Source organism: Protopterus annectens, chromosome 5.part0, assembly GCF_019279795.1.
Source record: "Protopterus annectens isolate FY-2018-M chromosome 5.part0, PAN1.0, whole genome shotgun sequence".
Lineage (NCBI taxonomy): Eukaryota > Metazoa > Chordata > Ceratodontiformes > Protopteridae > Protopterus > Protopterus annectens.
Window position 1 is genome coordinate 1,229,944,999 of NC_056735.1, and position 20,744 is coordinate 1,229,965,742.

Below are 20,744 nucleotides of genomic sequence, written 5' to 3' on the forward strand. Positions count from 1 at the left end.
TGCGTTTATTGAAAGTAGCGCAAAAGCGACAGGCCGAGACGTCGTGGTCTGGGCCTAAACAAGGTATGCAGAGGGAATGGAAATCCTTATGTGGTATTTGCTTCCCACAAGAAATACAATTGTTAACTTTGTCTGACATCGGTCTGAGGCAAGAAAAGTTTCTAACGGGTACTTAGCTTTAAAGAAGACTTCGGTTCCAATTATTCGTAATTTCAGGAGCTGGCCGACCGGCACTTGCGAACTGCTTCTGCTTCGGGCACCGCGCGGCAAAAAAGACTGAAGAATATGGCATCGGCTGTGTCTTTTATACCCCTGTCGCACTGACGTCAGGAAAGAAAGTGACGACAACCGACGCCGGACCTAGACTTTGGAATTCGGCCGACCGAGGACCCGCCTGATGGCAGAAAACCCCATCTGTGATTACTGCAGCTGTATGCACGATGAACATCCCTGTAGTATCTGTCAGGTATAACAGGAGCTGGAGGTAAGGAGTAAGGGGTCAGACTAGATTCTGAAAACACATCATCTACAATGTGTAACACAGGTGGAATAGCTTGTGGCCTGTGTTGAGGTAGTAGAAGTAAGTCCCTGAGCCTCTTCTTAAAATCTGAAAAATCTTGGCTCTCCCAGTGGAAATGCTCCCTCATGGTATGCAAGGTTTCCCCAAAGGAATAGTCCTCTGGAGGAGAAGCTGAAGGAATAGACTCTTCAGCATCAGAATCCTCATAGGGGGGAAGAGAATATTCCTGATCAGAAGAGGAATCTAAGGAAATGGAAACCTGATCTGAAGATTCATAGTCTGTCTCTTGACTAGGCCTCTTATAAGGAGGGGGATGGGAACCCATGATCAAGGTAATTAAGTCTTCGGCCATTTTGAGCATCTGTTTTTTGGGCATGGAGGCCTGTCCATGTGGCTGGTGAATTTGTTTCTTTGCCTTTAAAGGTGCTTTAGTTTTTGCCTTTGAAGCTGTAGTCGGTTTAATGTATAATTTTTTAGGTCCGAAAACACCCTCAGAGACCGATGCCTGCTCAGCGGCTCCGGACCCATCTGAGGGAATAGTCTCTGAGACTCCAATACCTTGAGTTTCCAGCAGCCTGACCGACTCCACACGGGAGTCGTTATCGGCTTGTGACTCTAAAGTAGCGGGCGTCACGGGCTGCGAAAGTGCCTCAGAGAACCGGCCAACCGGAGACTGGCCTAGGAGAAGCTTCGTCGTCGGTTTTGGACCTCGGTTGCCTGTCTTTCTCTTTTTCTTTGCGCTTTTTGTGAACTCTGGTAGTCGCATGGCTATCTGACGACATTGTATAATTGAATCTGCGCCCAAAATAGCTTAGTGCAAAATTTTACCGACGCTTAATAATGCATTGGTTAAATAGCACAAAACCAACAACTTGAAACGTCGTGGTCAGGGCCTAGGCAAGGAATACAGTAAGAATGAAAGTCCTTATGAGGTATTTGCTTCCCACAAGAAATACAATTATTAACTTTTTCTGACATCGGTCTGAAGCAAGAAAAAGTTTCCCCAACAGGGTACTTAGCTTTTAATGAACACTTCAGATCTGAAACTCGAACATGAAAATCTCAGGAGTCGGCCGACCGGCACTTGCGAACTGCTTCGGCTTTGGGCACCGCGCGGCAAGAAAGACTGAAAGAAAATGGCGTCGGCTGCATCTTTTATACCCCTGACGTCAGGGAAGGGGCGACAGCAACCGATGCAGGACCCAAGACTTTGGAATTCAGGCCGACTGAGGGATTACCCAAATGTAATGACTGCAACAGTGAAACACGAAGAACATCAGGTGGGAAGGCATAAAGTAGACCGGAGGGCCAATCGTGAACTAGAGCGTCCCTGGGTGTCTCCCCCTGAGGGGGGATAAGGGTGAAGTAGCTACTGCACTTGGTACTGAGGGGACTGGCAAATAGATCGCAGCAAGGCTGGCCCCATCTGTGGAAAATCGGCTCCGCAACTTGCTTGTTCAAGGACCATTCGTGAGGCATCAGAATAGCTCTGCTCAACCTGTCGGCAATCACTTTGGACTTCCCCGGAATGTGCATTGCCACAAGAAAGCATTGGAAAGATACTGCCCACTGCCACACTCGAATAGCCTCTCTGCAAAAGGGATACGACTTGGTTCCCCCCTGTTTGTTCAGATACCATACCACCGACATGTTGTCCAAGTGGATTGCAATCATCCCAAGAGGAAGAAAGCTCTGGAGTGCTTGCAACGCTAATAGCACTGTTCTCATCTCCAAGACATTGATATGCAAATGTATCCTGTGCTCTTGCCAAGTGCCTTGGACTGTCCTGCTGAGATAATGCCCCCCCACCCTGGTAGGCATCCGTGGTCACCGTAGCAACTGGAGGAGTTGGAACAAAGTGCTTTCCCACATTGAGATTGCTGGTCTGAAGCCACCAGCATAGATCCTGCTTGCACTTGTCTGTAATCATAATAAGATGGGAAAGCGGAAGGTGTTGTAGGGACCACTGAGCAAAGGGCAGCCACCGAAGGAGCCTCAGGTGTAGTCCTGCAAGAGGGACTAGCATAATTGTGGCAGCCATTGTCCCTAACAATTTGAGAACCATTTTTGCCTTTACCTTTTTCAGTGGAAGCAACGCGTAGACCTGTTGTTGTAAAACCTGAATTCTTTCTTGTAGTAAGAAAGCCCTCATGAGCACAGTGTCTAACTCGGTGCCTATAAAGGTGACACGCTGTGAGGGTAACAAGGCAGACTTTTCCCAGTTTAGTGCGATACCCAGTCGATGACACAGCACAATGGTTGCGTCCCTGGTCTGTAGTAGTAGATGCCTGGTGGTGGCAGACAGGAGCCAGTCGTCTAGGTACGGAAACACTTAGAATCCCTGACGTCTCAAGTGAGCCGTCACCACTGCCATACATTTGGTGAATGCCGTGGGGGCTGTGGTGAGACCAAAGGGCAAGGCTCGAAACTGAAAATGACTGGCTCCCAGCCAGAATAGTAAAGGACTTCTGGATGCCCTGTCCATCTTTATATAGTAGTAAGCATCCTTGAGGTCGATGGAGCACATTCATACTTCTTTCCCCAACAATGGGAGAAAAAACTGTGAAGTGACCATTCGGAACTTTGACTTTTTTACATGGAGGTTCAAGAGGCTGAGATCCAAGATGGGTCTCAGGTCCCCTGTTCTTTTCAGCACCAAAAAGAATCTTGAGTAAGTCCCTAATCCGAGCTGGTCTGAGGGGACATGCTGGATGGCTCCTTTTGCTAGCAGCTTTTCAACTTCTGAAGCTGCGGAATCCCTTTGAATGGGTGGAGCATCTGGGATTCTCTTGGTTGGCGGGGGATGAGAAGAGAAGGGAATATGATATCCTCCGGAAATTATCTTTAATACCCACTCGTCCTGGGTGATGCTTTGCCAGGCTTCTGGGTATAGTGAAATGCGACTCCCGACTGGCTCTGGAGAAGTGCAGTCGGGCCTCCCATCAGGAGCGCTGGTAGGAGGATCCGCGAAAGGAATCGTGGTCCCCCGGTTATACGGGCCACCTCTGCCTCTAGGGTGGCATCTACCGGAGTTACCACCCCCTCCCCCCTGCCTCTGGAGGGGGAATCATTTTGTGAGTCTTGAAAAAACCTCTGCGGCTTTCTGAACCACATTTTCCCACCCTTCTGGCCCTTGGGATAAGGTCTAGAAGGCATGGAAAAACGGACTCCCACGGCAGACAGGGTTTTTCCTTCCTGCTCGCACCTAGTGAGAGTATCCTTCACCTTGGTTCCGAACAACGATGAACCGTCAAATGGGGTGTTGGTGAACGTAGACTTGAAGGCCTCCGCGAAATTACACAGATGCATCCAGGAGTGCCTCCTAAGAGAAACTCCTGAACTCGCTGCCTTACTCGCTCCGTCAGCTGCATGCGAGATCAGCCTCAAGGAGGAGTTAGTAATGGAATTTAGGGTAGACATCTGGGCATTGACCTTCTGAACCACTGCGTCAGAAACGTTGCCCTGCAGAAATTCTCCAAACTCTTTTAGGAGATCTCTTTGGAGCCGTGTAAAATGTGACATAGTTCAGCGACCGCAGAGTAAAGGCCGCTGAAGAAAACATACGCTTCCCATACCGGTCCATGGTCCTTGACACCTTGTTAAGGGGATGGACGGTAGATGAAGTCTCAATTAGTTCCTTCATGGTGGCCGCTGCCACCACCATGGCATCTACTGGAACGCCCTTTGTGAGAAATTCCTTGTCAGTGGGGGCGGACAGAAACTTGTTGGGTCTCCTGGGGACTGGTTCACAGTGTCAGGGGTTTCTCACACCCTTCGACAAACAATAACCAGGAGTTCATCGAACGGGGGAGAAACCCAAGAGGTGCAGGGTTGAGACCCAAAGGCCTTCAGGAACACCGACTCCTCCTCAGAGGGAGATTTGGAGGGCCAGTTGCCTCTCTGCTTCAAGATCTCCAGGATATCTGGGAAAGAGATATCTTCAGAGGACGACTTAGGGGACCCCGCTGACTCCTCGAGGTCGGTGTCCGAAGTGATAGACTCATCCTGGGAGTCTATGTGCTTCTTCTTGCACACACTTTTTCTGGGGGACTCCTCAGGCAAACACTCTGGGGAGACCCACAGAAAGTTGGGGACCACTCATGGAGGCATCCTGAGGCCTTAGGACTCCGCTGTCCAAGGACAGAGGGTGATAAGAAACAGATACCGGTCCTGGAGAGGGAAGAGTGTCTGTGCCATCAGACGCAGCTGAGGACCTGGCCAGCACACTCCGCAAGACCTCGAAAGCTGATTCCCCCTGGCTCTGAAGAACGACCAACCGTGGAAGCCCTCGGAGCCGAAGGGATAAGGTCCGAAGCCGAGGCAGAGCCCAAGTTCACCTGTGCTGGCCGAAGAAGATCGACCCGAGACCTCTCCTTCGGGTCCGACTGAGGAACTATGAGCCCTGGACCCCGCGGATGGAGCTGACGGGGTCGGAGCGGAGATCGGAACTGAGATGCCAGAATGGGCTACTGGAGCCGATGTAAAGGCATCAGACGGAACCGACAACTCTGGCTCAGAAGGCCAAGGAAGGCTCGGAGGAGGAGGAACATACGAGGATGGATGGGTGACAGGCTCTGGGGCCGATTGGGCTGGAGCCGAAAACAATTTAGACAACACCGGTGATTGGAGCAGTCTCTGTACCACTCTATCCACATCATCGTCCGAGAGAGTCCTGGAGGACCTAGAGGATAAGGTCGGAGATCTGGACCTCCATACAGAAGGAGACTTATGAGAAGGAGAAACCGGTCTAGAAACTGGAGACCGGCTCCGAACATGTATCTCCAGCTCCGAGAGACTGGGAGCTGATGATGACTTGGTCAACTCACCCACTTCCTTCGGCCCCAAAGCCAATGGAGCCGAGGAAGCTAAAGTAGACTTGGCAACTTTCTCTGACGGCTCTGATAAAACTGACGGAGCCGGAGAGCGTTTTTTTGATTTAGAGGTCTCGTCTGCTTTAAAGGGAGAGGACTTAGAACTGGAAGCCCTCTCCAAGTCTTCTTCGAAGGAGGGTTTCAGCAATCCCTTCAGAATCAGTTTGTTCTTCCTCTCTTGAAGAACGCGTGGGCTAAAGGCGTGACAGAACACACAGGATTCTTGGAGGTGGATAACCCCCAAGTAATATGCCCATCAGTAATAGACATTTTATATCCACACATCACATTTTTTGAAGCCCGAAGGCTTGTGTTCTTGTGTAACCTTAAACATATTGGTATGACACTGCACACAATATCAGAATGCAAACCCGACACCAACAACAGAAAAACGCGGGAACTATGCCTCTAAATTAAACGGTCACAGAACAATAAACACCACAGGGAAGAAAGGACCTCTAACTTAAACGGCCCTGACAACCAAAACAAGGGAGAACTAGGTCCTCTAAGTTAAACGGCCCTAACCCAAAGGGATGGGGCAACACCGGAAGAAGCACACACAGGGAAAAGTACAGTTGTGTACACTTACCATAAATGTAGATGTTAGAGTGTATTCACTGTTGCAGTCATTACATTTGGGTAATCCTGATGGGAGGTTGCCCTCAGTCGGCCTGAATTCCAAAGTCTTGAATCCTGCGTCGGCTGCTGTCGCCCCTTCCCTGACGTCAGGGGTATAAAAGAAGCAGCCAACGCCATTTTCTTCAGTTTTTCTTGCCCCAGATGTCAGGTGCCCCCTAAAAGGGTAGCCAAAATTTATATATATATATATATATATATATATATACATACACACACACACACACACACATATATATATATATGTGTGTGTGTGTGTGTATGTGTGTGTGTGTGTATATATATATATACACACATACATTTATATATATATATATATACATATATACATATATATACACATATATATATATATATATACATATACATAAGAATACACACACCAATATAAACTTTACCTTCATCTACAAGCAAATACACCACATAGGTTGTATAAATCAGAGAAGGAAAGAAAAGTTCCAGCAGAAAAAAAGGGGGATGGTGGGTGGGTAACCTGGACTGCAACAGTGAATACACTCGAACATCTACATTTCTGGTAAGTGTACACAACTGTACTATGTTCTTCGTGTTTCACTGTTGCAGTCATTACATTTGGTAGAGTCCCAAAGCTATGGTTGGGAGGCTGGAGCTAAACAGCAGTAGGAGTGGCTAGGAAGACCTGCAGAACTGCAGTGGCAAAGCCTGCCCTGGATTTAGAGTAAAGTGGCAGACGATAGTGCTTTGTAAAGGTATGCACTGAACTCCATAGTAGCAGCTTTTAAAATGTCTTTGGTTGGTACTCCCCTGAGAAAGGCTGCTGAAGTGGCTGCAGCTCTGGTTGAATGTGGCCTAATTACCTTAGGCACTGACTTGCCATGGTGAAAATAGCAGAAATGAATGCAGTGGCCTATCCACTTTAAAATAGTCTGCTTTGAGATAGCCTTTCCTTGTGATCCTGCAGCATATGCCACTAGTAATTGCTCTGTCTTCCTGAAAACTTTGGTTCTGTCCAAGTAGAATCTAAGCTGTGTACGTCCAAAGAATGCAGAATTCACTCCCCCTTGTTCTGTGGATTTGGATAAAAAGTTGGAAGATGAATAGTTTGGTTAAGAGCCACAATGGACACCACCTTAGGCATAAATGTTGGGTTTGTCCTCAGAGAAACCCTGTCTGGATAAATCATGATAAAAAATTCCACAGACATGAGTGCCTGTAGCTCTGAAACTCGTCTTGCAGAAGTTATTGCTAGGAGCAGAGCTGTTTTCCAAGATAAAAACTTTATATCAGCAGTAGTAGCTGGTTCAAAAGGAGGCAGGGTGAGTTTTTCAAGACATAGTTGAGGTCCCATACAGGTAATGGTGATCTCCTTGGGAGGCCTTAAATTTTTGGCTCCTCTGAGGTACTGCTTTAATAAAGGATGAGAAAAGATTGGTGGCTCTGTATTGTAATGAGCCGAAATGGCAGAGGCATGAATTTTAATGGATGAAAAAGATAGGCCTTTGTCCAGCATCTCAGTTAAGTATTGCAAAATCTGAGGAATACTTGGTACAGCTGTATCAGTTCCTTGTGCCTGGTTCCTGGCACAGAATCTCTTCCATTTTCCAGCATAAGAGTTTCCAGTACTAGGCCTTCTGGCTTCCAAAATGACATCCATCACAGCTTTACTGAGAGGTGTTGCTTTGTATGATTACATTATCCACCATGCTGCCAGGTTTAAAGTCCTGGGTTGGCTGTGCAGAATCTGATTGTTTTGCTGGGATAGTAGATGGGGCATCTGAGGTAAGGTCCAAGCTGGGCATTGAGACAAGTTCCTTAGGATTGGATACCAGTACTGGCGGGGCCAGTCTGGGGCAATCAGTATTATCTTTGGTTTCTCCTGTCTGACCTTTAGGAGTACCTTGGGGCAGAGAGGCAGTGGAGGAAAGGCATATACTGATAGTTTTTTCCAGCTGAAAAATAGGGTGTCCACTTTCCATACTTGTCTGTGATAAGTCCTTGTGCAGAATCTATTTAGTTGGTAGATGTGAGGGGAGGCAAATAGATTTTTGTCCGGGCATCCCTATTTCCTTGTTATCATGCTGAAAACTTGTGGATCCAGCTACCACTCATGGGGATCCATGAGGTTTCTTAGTTCGTCTGCCAGAGTATTTTCCTTTCCTGGCAGGAATTGTGCCTGCAGAGGTACTTGGTAAGTCAATGCTGTGTCCCACAAAGTCATGGCTAGTCTGCAAAGGGGGTAAAGAATGTGTGCCCCCTTGCTTGTTTATATACCACATGACCGTGGTGTTTGTCTGTCTTTATCAGTAGTTGTCCCGGATGAAGTAGGTCCTTGAAGGCTGTCAGGGCATTTTGAACAGCTAGCATCTCTTTTTGATTGATATGTAGATGCATTTGGTTTGAGGACCATGTGCCCTGAATGCATCTTCCTGCCATGTGGGCCCCCCAGGCATAATCTGATGCATCCATTGTTAGTGTCTGCCTGACTGGAGGTAATGTGAATGGCTGTCCCTTGTTCTGGTAACAAGCCTTCGCTCACCATCAAAACTCCTGTTGCAGGCAGGGAATGAGAGCAATTATTGTTTCCAGGCTGTGGCAGTGTTGAGTCCAAACACTTTTTAGGTACCATTGAAGTTTCCTCATATGCAGTCTTGATTAAGGAATTAGTAGGATGCAGGATGCCATGAATCCCAAAACCTGCAGAATTTTTCTTGCAGATAACTGGGCCTTTGTTGCCAACATTTTGAAATAGGTAGTCAGTTGCCTTCGTTTGTCTGGCATGAGATAAGCCATCTGGGCAGTTGTATTTAAGCTTGCACCCAGGAATATTATCTCTTGAGAGGGTACTAGTTTTGATTTATTTTCGTTGACTATGTACCCTAGGCATGTTAGAAGTCTTTTCACAAACGCATGATGCTGTAGAAGAATGTCCTTGTTCTCTGCTTGAATCAGACAGTCGTCCAAGTAAGTATATATTTGTATTCCTCTAAGTCTGCAGAATGCAATTACTGGTGCCAGGCACTTAGTAAAGACCCTGGGCGCAGTAGATAAGCCAAAGGGCAGTGCATAGAATTGGTAATGCATTGAGCCAGCCTTGAATCAGAGGTATCTTCTGCATGATTGTCTGATCGGGACATGCAGGTATGCCTCTTTAGGTCTAAAGTCACAAGCCAAGCGTTCTTGCCCAGCATGGACAGAAGCTACTGCAAAGTCAACATTTTGAATTTTGGTATATCCAGGAATGTGTGCAGAATAGATAGGTCCAGTATTGGTCTCCAGGCCTTGTCCTTTCTGGGTACCAAGAACAGTCTTGAGTAAAATCCTTGTCCCTGCTCTTGCTCTGGTACTTGTTGAATGGCCCCCATGTCCATGAGGGATGAGATTTGTTTTTGTGCCTCTGCCCATTGATTTTTTGGCAGATCTGGCCAGCAGTTTGCCTTTGGCAGGGTATGGAAATGTAACTTGTAGCCTTGTGACACTGTATTTAGAACCCACTTGTCCTGTGTTATAATGTGCAAATTTTGAGAAAAAAGTGCTAATTTTCCCCCTAAGGGTGCTGCCAGGAGATAAGTTCTTGGTGCAGGCAGGGGGAAGTCATTGGGACTGTTTCCTGTATGGTTGTGATTTGTCTTCTCCAACTTTGGAGGTAGAAGCACCCCATTGCTTTGACCTTTATGAAACTTGCGGCTGGGATCTGCCTCTAGGGCGTCTGGATCTGCCCCTTTGAGGTCTGTCTGACACAGGAAAGGACCAATTCTTTGTAGGCCAGTGTCTACTAAACCTAGGTGGCTGCACTTGTAAGAAATCTTTGACAGTTTGCATAGATTTAGCTTTGTCCTCCATTTTCTTTAACACCTCTTCTGCCTTAACACCAAACAAAGTATCATGCTGTAAAGGTGTGTCTAATAATTTAACTAACATGATCAGGCAGATTTTGTTCCTTTAACCAAGCATGCCTCCTAATTACAGAACTCGTGACTGTGGCCCTGCAGGAGGCTTCGAAAGAATCAAAACCACATTTCAAAGTATGCTTTCCAACTTGTTCAGCTGCATGCAATAAATCCTGCATTTCCTTGTTTTCTGCACATTCAGAGTTTAACAACATTTTCTGTTTAAGCAATGCCATGACATGTTGCTGATATTTGAGCATATGAAACTGACGGTTTAAGGCCCTTATAGCCAAGGTAGCAGATGTGTAAACCTTTTTTCCCCATCTATCCAGTGCCCTAGAATCTCTGTCAGAGGGGGTAGTTTTTTTTGCAGCGGAAGCCTTAACTCCTTTGGGACCCTCTGAAATAGTTTCTGGGTCTGCAGAAGGGATTTTAAAAAATAATTTATGAAAGTCAGGAACCCTGTAATATCTGTCAGGCTTAACAGGAGCTGGAGGTAAGGAGTCAGGGGTAAGACTAGACTCCGAAAACACATCATCTACAATGTCTAACACAGGTGGAATGGCTAGAGGCCTGTGTTGAGGTAGTAAAAGGAAATCCCTGAGACTGTTTTTAGATTCTGAAAAATCTTGGCTCTCCCAGTGGAAATGCTCCCACATGGTATGCAAGGTTTCCCAAAAGAATAGCACTCTGGAGGAGAAGCTTCAGCATCAGAATCCTCATGGGGTGAAGAGAATATCCCTGATCAGAACAGGAATCAGAAGAAAGAGAAACCTGATCTGAAGATTCATATTCAGTCTCTTGCCTAGGCCTCATGGGAACCCCTGATCAAGGTAATCAAGTCTTCAGCCATTTTGAGCATCTGTTTTTTGGGCATAGAGGCCTGCCCACGTGGCTCTTGAGTTTGTTTCTTTGCTTTAGAAGGTGCTTTAGTCTTTGCGTTTGAAGCTGAAGTCGGTTTAATGTAAAGATGTTTAGGTCTGAATACACCCCCAGAAGCCGGTGTTTGCTCAGCGGCTCCGGACCCATCTGAGGGAACAGTATCAGAGGCTCCAATACCTTGAGTTTCCAGCGGCATGGCTGACTCCACGTGGGAGTGGGTAGCGGCCTGTGACTCTAAAGTAGCAGGCATCAGGGGCTGCGAAAGCGCCTCACTGAGAACCGACGACTGGCTTAGGAGAAGCTTCGTCTTCGGTTTTGGACCTCGGTTGTTTATCTCTCTCCTTTTCTTTGCATTTTTTGTGAACTCTGGTAGTTGGATGGCTATCCGACGACATTTCTGGATAATTAATCCGGCGTCCAAAATAGTTTAAAGCAAAATCATACCGACGCTTAATAGTGCGTTGGTTAAATCTAGCACAAAACCGACAACCAGAAACGTTGTGATCAGGGCCTAGGCAAGGAATACAGTAAGAATGAAAGTCCTTATGAGGTATTTGCTTTCCACAAGAAATACAATTATTTACTTTTTCTGACATCGCTCTGGAGCAAGAAAAAAGTTTCCCCAACAGGGTACTTAGCTTTATTGAACACAAAAATCAGCAGTCGGAAGATCGGCACTTGCGAACTGCTTCGGGCATCGCACAGCAAGAAAGACTGAAGAAAATGGTGTTGGCTGCTTCTTTTATATCCCTGACGACCTATTATCAGGGAAGGGGCAACAGCAGTCGACGCATGACCCAAGACTTTGGAATTCAGGCTGATTGAGGGCAACCTGCCAGCAGGATTACCCAAATGTAATGACTGCAACAGTGAAACACGAAGAAAGTACAGTTATTTACCTGCCATAAATGTAGATGTTTGAGTGTATTCACTGTTGCAGTCATTACACTTGGGTTACCCTGCTGGCAGGCTACCCGCAGTCGGCCTGAATTCCAAAGTCCTGGTCCAGCGTCGGTTGCTGTCGCCTCTTCCCTGACGTCAGTGCACCAGGGGTATATAAGATGCTGCCTACGCCATTTTCTTCAGTTTTTATTGCCCCAGATGTCAGGTGCCCCCAAGAAGGTAGGCAATAAATATTGCTTATAAAAAAAAAAAATACAGTAAAAATAAAAACAATACCTTCATCTACAAGCAAATACACCACATAAGTTGTATAGGATAGAGAAGTATAGATAAGTCCCAGCAAAGTAAGGGGGATGGAGGGTGGGTAACCTGGACTGCAACAGTGAATACACTCGAACATCTACATTTATGGTAGGTACACAACTGTACTATGTTCATCATGTTTCACTGTTGCAGTCATTACACTTGGGTTGAATCCCAAAACTGAGGCAGGGCGGCTGGGTCTAAATAGGATTAGGAGTGGCTATGAGGCGCTGCAGAACTGCAGTGGCAAAGCCTGCTCTGGATTTAGAGTAAAGAGGCAAGAGATAATGCTTGGTAAAAGTGTGCAATGAACTCCAAGTTGCAGCCTCCAAAATTTCCTTGGTTGGTACTCCTCTGAGAAAGGCTGCTGAAGTGGCTGCTGCCCTGGTAGAATGTGGCCTAATATTCTTAGGCACTGACTTGCCATGCTGTGTATAGCAGAAACGAATGCAGTGTCCTATCCATTTTGAAATAGTCTGCTTTGAGATAGCCTTTCCCTGTGATCCTGCAGCATATGCTACAAACAGTTGCTCAGTTTTTCTGAAAACTTTTGTTTTGTCCAAGTAGAAGCGTAGCTGCCTGTGTATGTCCAAAGAGTGCAGAAGTCTCTCCCCATTATTCTGGGGGTTTGGATAAAATGTTGGCAAATGAATGGTTTGGTTAAGAGCCACACTGGATACTACCTTTGGCATAAATGTTGGGTTTGTCCTTAGAGAAACCCTGTCCGGATGGAAAATGATAAAAGGTTCCACTGCCATTAATGCCTGTAACTCTGAGACTCTTCTTGCTGAAGTTATTGCTAGGAGCAGAGCAGTTTTCCATGATAAGAATTTTATATCAGTTGTATTGGCTGGCTCAAAAGGAGGCAGTGTGAGCTTTTCCAAGACAAAGTTGAGGTCCCATGTAGGTATCGGTGCTCTCCTTGGGGGTCTTATGTTTTTTGCCCCCTCTGAGGTACTGTCTTAGCAGTGGATGAGAGAAAATAGGAGGTTCCGTATAGTAATGAGCTGAAATGGCAGAGGCATGGATCTTAATTGATGAGAAGGATAGGGCTTTGTCCAGCGTCTCAGTTAGGTATTGTAAAATCTGAGGAATATATGGAACAAGCGGTTCAAGTCCTTGTGCCTGGTTCCAAGCACAGAATCTCTTCCATTTTTCTGCATAAGATTTCCTGGTGCTGGGCCTCCTGGCTTCCAAAATGACATCCATAACAGCTTTAGAGAGAGGAGTGTTCTGAGTGGCTATATTACCTGCCATGCAACCAGATTTAAGGTTCTGAGTTGGCTGTGCAGGATCTGATTGTTTTGTTGAGTCGGAAGGTGCGGAATTTGAGGTAAAGTCCAGGCTGGGCCATGAGACAAGCTCTTTGGGATTGGGTACCAGCGCTGGCGTGGCCAGTCTGGGGCAATCAGAATCATTTTTGGCTTCTCTTGTCTGACTTTTAGGAGTACCTTGGGAAGGACAGGCAGTGGTGGAAAGGCATAAACTGTTAGGGTTTTCCAGCTGAATGACAGAGCATCCACTTTCCATGCTTGACAGTGATAAGTCCTTGTGCAGAATCTCTGTAGTTGGCATTTGTGAGGGGAGTAAAAAAAATATCTCTGTCTGGGCATCCCCATTTCCTTGTTATCATGCTGAAGACCTGTGGATCTAGTTTCCACTCATGAGGGTCCATGAGGTTTCTGCTTAGTTTGTCTGCCAGAGTATTTTTCATTCCTGGCAGGAATTGTGCCTGCAGATGTACTTGATAGGTCAGTGTTGTGTTCCACAAAGTCATGGCTTGCATGCAGAGGGGGTAGGAACGTGTGCCCCCTTGCTTGTTTATGTACCACATAACAGTAGTATTGTCAGTCTTTAGTAGTAATTGTCTTGGATGTAGTAGATCCTTGAAGGCTGTCAGAGCATTCTGCACAGCTAGCATCTCTTTTTGATCGATATGAAGATGCATTTGGTCACCGGGCCACGTGCCCTAAATACATTTTCCTGCCATGTGTGCCCCCCAGACATAATCCGATGCATCTGTTGTTAGTGTCTGCCTGGCTGTGGGTAAAGTGAAAGGCTGTCCCTTGTTGTGGTGACAGGCCAGTGCCCACCATCAAAACTCCTGTTGCAGGCAGGGAATAAGAGTTATTATTGTTTCCAGGCTGTGGCAATGTTGAGTCCAAACACTTGTTAGATACTATTGTAGCTTCCTCATATGCAGTCTTGCATATGGAATTAGCAGGATGCAGGATGCCATGAAGCCCAAAGCCTGCAGAATTTTTCTTGCAGGTAGCTGGGTCTTTGTTGCCATCATTTGAAAGTAATGAGTCAGTTGCCTTTGCTTGTCTGGCGTGAGATAAGCCATCGGGGCAGTTGTATTTAAGCTTGCATCCAGGAATATTCTCTCTTGAGAGGGCACTAGTTTTGATTTCTTTTCGTTTACTGTGTAGCCCAGGCAAATTAGTAATCTTTTTACAAATGCCAGATGCTGTAGTAGAATGTCCTTGCTCTCTGCTTGAATATGGCAGTCGTCCAAGTAGGGATATATCTGAATTCCTTTTTGTCTGCAAAATGCAATTACTGGTGCCAGGCATTTTGTGAAGACCCTGGGCGCAGTAGATAAGCCAAAGGGCAGTGCAGAGAATTGGTAATGCATTGAGCCAGCTATGAATCTGAGGTACCTTCTGCAGAATTGTCTGATTGGGACATGCAGGTATGCCTCTGAGATCCAAAGTAACTAGCCAAGCCTTCTTTCCCAGCACGGGTAGAAGTTGCTGCAGTGTCAACATTTTGAATTTTGGAACATCCAGGAAAGTATTTAGAATAGACAGGTCCAATATTGGTCTCCAGGCTTTGTCCTTTCTGGGTACCAAGAAAAGTCTTTTGTAAAATCCTTGCCCCTGTTCTTGCTGTGGTACTTTTTGAATAGCCCTCATGTCCATGACAGCAGAAATTTGTTTTTGTGCCTCTGCACATTGATTTTGTGGCAGGTCTGGCATACCTTTTGACCTTGGTAGGGTGTGAAAGTGGAACCTGTAACCCTGAGAAACAATGTTCAGTACCCATTTGTCCTAGGTGAGCATGTGCCAATTTTGTGAGAAAAGTGCTAGTCCCCCCCCCCCCCCAAAGGGTGCTGCCAAAAGGGAAGGGCTTGGCATTTGTAGAGGAAAGTCAATGGGACTGTTTCCTATAAGGTTGTGATTTGTCTTCTATGCCTTTGGGGGCTGAAGCACCCCATTGTTTAGGTCTGTATGAGCCTTGGGGCTGAGATCTGCCTCTTGGGCGTCTGTATCTGCCTCTTTGTGGCCTGTCTGACACTGGAAAGGACCAATTTTTAGAAGGCCAGTTCCTGCTAAATCTAGGTGGCTGAACCTGTAAGAAATCCTTTACTGTCTGCATTGATTTTGTTTTATCCTCCATTTTCTTTAACACCTCTTCTGCCTTAGCACCAAACAAAGTATCATGCTGTAATGGAGCATCCAATAATTTTGCTTTAACATGATCAGGTAAACTCTGTTCTTTTAACCAAGCATGCCTTCGAATGACAGAACCTGTAACTGCGGCTCTGCAAGATGCCTCTAATGAATCAAAACCACATTGCAAAGTATGCTTTCCCACTTGTTCAGCTGCATGCAATAAATCCTGCATTTCCTTGTTCTCAGGACATTCAGAGCCTGTAAGCATTTTCTGTTTTAGCAAAGACATTAGTTATTGTTGATATTTAAGCATATGAAACTGGCAGTTTTAAAGCCCTTACAGCTAAAGTAGCAGAGGTGTAAACTTTTTCCCCCATATGACCAGTGCTCTAGAATTCCTATCAGAGGGAACAGGTTTTTTTGCAGTGGAAGCCTTGACCCCTTTGGGAACCTGAGAAATAGTTTCTGGATCAGCAGCAGGGTTTTTATAAAGAAATTTATGAGAATCTGGAACCCTGTAGTATCTATCTGGTTTAACTGGTGCAGGGGGTAAAAAATCAGGAGTCAAACTGGATTCAGAAAAAACATCATCAACAATATCTAGTACAGGGGGGATAGCAAGAGGCCTGTGCTGAGGCAATAAAAGAAAGTCTCCGAGCCTTTTCTTGGATTCTGAATAATCCTGGCTCTCGCAATGGAAATGCTCCCTCATGGTGTGCAGGTTTCCCCAAAAGAGTAGTCCTCAGGAGGAGAGGCTGAAGGAATAGATTCTTCAGCATCAGAGTCCTCATAGGGAGGTAGAGAATATCTCTGGTCTGAAGAGGAATCAGAAGAAATAGAAACCTGGGCAGAGGAGTCATAGTCAGTGTCTTGCCTAGGCCTTTTATCAGGAGGGGGATGGGAGCCCCTGATCAAGGTAATGAGGTCCTCGGACATTTTGAGCATCTGTTTCTTTGGCATGGATGACTGTCCAGGAGAATGCTGTACTTGTTTCTTTGTCTTTAAAGGTGTTTTAGACTTTGCCTTGGCTGCTGAAGAGGTCTTGATAGTAAGCTGTGTAGGTATGAAAACACCCTCAGAAGCCGATGCCTGCTCAGCGGCTCCAGACCCATCTGAGGGAATTGTTTCTGTAGGCCCAATACCCTGAGTTTCCAGAGGCCTGGCTGTCTCCACATGGGAGTCGGAGGCCGCCTGTGGCTCGGAGGTAACGGGTGTCAGGGGCTGTGAAAGCGCCTCACTGAAAACCGGCGAACCGGCGACTGGCCTAGAAGAGGCTTCGTCGTTGGTTTTGGACCTCGGATGCCTGTCTTTCTCTTTGTCCTTGCGCTTTTTATGGACTCCGGTCGTCGGTTGTTCCGACGGCTTTATATAGTTAAACCTTCTGCCAAAGTAATGAAATGCAAAATCGAACAGACGCTTGACAGTGTGTTGGTTGAATCTAGCACAAAACCGACAACTAGCATGTCGTAGTCAGGGCCTAGGCAAGGAATACAGTAAGACTGAAAATCCTTATGAGGTATTTGCTTCCCACAAGAAATACAACTGTTACTGACATCGGACTGGAGCAAGAAAAAGTTTCCCCAATGGGGTACTTAGCTTTATTGAAGACTTTGGATATGAAATTCAAATTTGAAAATCTCAAGAGTCGGCCGACCGGCACTTGTGAACTGCTTTTGCTTCGGGCACCGCACGGCAAGAAAGACTGAAGAAAATGGCGTCGGATGCATCTTGTATACCCCTGGCACGCTGACGTCAGGGAAGAGACAACAACAACAACCGACGCCGGACCAGGACTTTGTAATTCAGGCCGACTGCGGGTAGCCTGCCAGCAGGATAACCCAAGTGTAATGATTGCCAAGAGTGAAACACGATGAACATCATCCGGGACACACACAACTAGAAGGTAGGACTAGGTCCTCTAACTGAAACGGGCCTAGTCCGTAAGAAGGAAAGGAACACAAATGGGATACCAAGACAAAAAGCCAAACAGGGTACACAAACCGTTTTCATATCAAAAAACAGAGACTAGCTATGAAAATAGCTTTTGAGGCAACAAACTACTAAAAAGTAGAAGAAAGTTATACTTAGCCACTGCCAAGAGCGAGACCACGTCTGAGCTGTACGAGTAGCAAACGAGATCTGGGGAAAGGGAGCAGTGCAGCATGGGATACCTCTTAGCCAAGAGCCAATTGAAGACTTCGAGCTAGAGTATGGCCGAGTCGGAGCCGAGGTTCGGCTCCGAACCCACGGGTAAGAATGTGCAGTGAGATGGACTACACAACATCCGAGGATACCACAAGTGGGAATCTCAAAAATAATTCACTGCAGAGGTCCATCAAAGTCAGACTTCCCACTATGTATATATCAATTTCAGAACCAGTCAAGTTTCTATGCATAATAAGGGACTCTGATAAACCAAAATATATCTGTGTACTGTATCACTTATGACATAGTCTGGTAACCCTGAGAAGATTTACAGAACTCTAAACTATCTTATCTACTGACTACACAAATGGCTCAATTTCTAGACTGCTATGCAATAAAATGAATACACATATTTATGTATTTTGATATTTTAGTAAATCTGACTTTAATAATTTCTGGTACCTATATTAAAGATGTCGACTTTGGTATCTAAATTGTTCTTCTACAAAACCTGATCTGGAACACTCCCTATGGGTAGGTGGGTGGGTGTGCTTTTGTGTGTGACATTTACCGAATCAGCAGGCCACACTTAGAACAAGCAAACACACTGACATGACTCTGTTGTAACAAAAATCATCTCCGTTTTTCTTCTGACTTGCTTTGGTAACACTAAGCTCTGCTGGACTCTATACTGCATTAGCTTTTGAGTTCAAAGATGGTTACTTTTCACAAAAAAATCTTTATGATGAAGAAAAATGCAGACATTTTAGTTCCTAGTGCAGTACTTAAGGTAGCTGGGGATCAATCAGACCTCCAGCAAATTTAAAACTACTCAACTTTAAAATAAACAGAGTATTACTGTACAACAATGAGGCTTTCTAAAACAATGTACTGTGGCACGAACTGGACTGTAATGTGTCCAAGTATGACTGTCAGAGAAGGGGGCACTGTTGCAGAATTATTTTAAACTATTCATGCTGAAATGCAGCTGCTTTTCAGGGGAACTGCTAATTTACTCACCCAGTTACCCTAGACAGCCCGCACTTCCATCACTCAACCCGGGGTTCATGCAACCACTCAGAAACAATATACTCATCTGGTTTATGCTTTCAATAGTTTCTACAGCTCTCCCCAATACAAACTATTTCAATTAAAAGAACTGTTTAATGCGGTTACCTTTTCATTCTACACACAACACTAGAGCCATTACAACAGAGATACTAAAAGTTACATATATGTGAAGGTTATTCAGTCTGCTTGTTTAGTTTCATTACTCATAAAAGCACCCCCACCAAAAAAGTGTAAAGTTGATGCATATCTTTTAAGGCAAACAAGTAGTCCATAAATCTGAGCAGAGGACATAGCTTTATTTACTAATTCTCACCTGACAAAATCACCATCTGCCATCCCATATGAAGTTGCCAGCTTGTTGAGGTCTCCAGTCTGTTCCTCATTTAGTTCATCCACATCAACTTCCACATCTTGAAACAGAAGGGAAGACAATTTGTCACAAAGGCATTAAACAAAGGTGAGGCATAACACTGAGGAGGGTGTTAACACACGGCTATAAAAAAACCTTGTCATAGTGAAAGATCTTTAAGGAGATCTTCAATCAGCAAGTCAGTCTGCAACACATCGTAACAGTTTTGTTAATAAATGCATTTCTATAGCTTTTCAAAGAAATACAAATGGAGTCATCACTGTCAACCAAGTTAATGGGCTTAACACATGCATAAGAACCCGGCTGCTGACTCTGGAACAGCATCCCCACTTGCAGCCAATAATCTGGGTTCAACCAGTATCCCAGGTACAAACGTAGACCAGGGAGAAAAGCACAACTCACAGCTTACTTTCTTTCCTCAGATAAAGGGCTTTATCAAGTCTTACTGCAGGAACATCCTCTGGCATACATAAGAGACGAACAATAAGACAAGTACAGAGTCAGAAGACCTAGGCTTCTGGGGCCAGCTGACTACTCAGTTACCGGAAATACATAGACACAACAGCACACAAAGTACAGCTGTTGGGGGTATGCTTACCATAACAGCAGATCTGTGAGGTGACCATCACTGTCACAGTAAATCTTAACATTAGTAATATTCCCAACAACTTTGCTTCTCATGGCCTACAGTTAAAAAGTAGTGGTTTCTTACCTCCCCTACACACAACGAAGAAGACTCAAGCTAGTATCCACTGACACAGGATGCATGTGGCTTACTACTACCTCTGAGAATAAGCATGTTCTAACCGATTTTTTAAGCCATAACTCTTGCCATGGAAGGAGTCTTCTTAGACTACCTACTGCCTAGGACAACTCTTAATGCAAGCCCTAACCCTCAACATTACAGCACCTGTACTAACCTTAATCATTCCAATATCCCCAAAGATCATATAAAGTACAGTTTTGTACCTACCATAAATGTAGATGTCCGAACTGGATAGCATCTGCAGTCATAACAACTGGGTTGTCCTGTCGTCAGGCAGCCCTTCAGTCGGCCGGATTCCAAAGTCCGGGTCCGGCTTCGGCTGATGTCGCACTTCACCCGACGTCATCTCTGTTGGTCTTCGGGTATAAAGGCATCAGCCGACGCCATTTTCCTCAGTGTTTCTTGCCCCAGATGCCAGTAGCCCTCTTGAAGGCTAAAATTTGGATAAATGCCAATGTTTCCAAAAAGATAGAGGTAAACACACAAATAAGCATGTATGTACATATATACAAACAAATACACCATGAAAGACTCCCCCCCATCAGCTAGCTATTAGGAGGGTAAACACCCTAGGAGTACCACAGAGGGAAGGAGGGAGGTAATCCTGACTGCAGATGCTATCCAGTTCGGACATCTACATTTATGGTAGGTACAAAACTGTACTATGTCCTTCATGGATGCATCTGCAGTCATAACAACTGGGTAGAATACCATAGCCAACTAGGGAGGAGGATAAAAGTAGATTATGGTGTGTTTAGGATCCCTTGCAGTACAGCAGTGGCAAACCCTGCTCGGGATCTGGAATATAGAGGCAAATTATAATGCTTGGCAAATGTATGCACGGAGGTCCAAGTAGCCGCCTCAATAATGTCTTTGGTTGCCACTCCTCGTAAGAAGGCTGTGGTAGTGGCTGTTGCCCTTGTAGAATGAGGTCTTATATTCTGTGGAATTGGTTTTCCATGGAAGGAGTAACAGAATCGTATGCAATTTCCTATCCATTTGGAGATTGTCTG

The 20,744-nt window shown here is 45.5% G+C and overlaps 1 protein-coding gene across 2 annotated transcripts in view; it reads right to left on the reverse strand.

Moving 5' to 3' along the window:
* Positions 1-20,744, reverse strand: part of LOC122801610 (CLK4 associating serine/arginine rich protein) — a 1,938,306-nt gene that overhangs the window by 1,234,806 nt on the left and 682,756 nt on the right. For both annotated transcript variants that reach the window (XM_044071085.1, XM_044071086.1), the window contains exon 8: positions 18,909-19,005. In XM_044071085.1, coding sequence (XP_043927020.1) covers positions 18,909-19,005 — 97 coding nt within the window. The remainder of the gene's footprint in view (positions 1-18,908; positions 19,006-20,744) is intronic.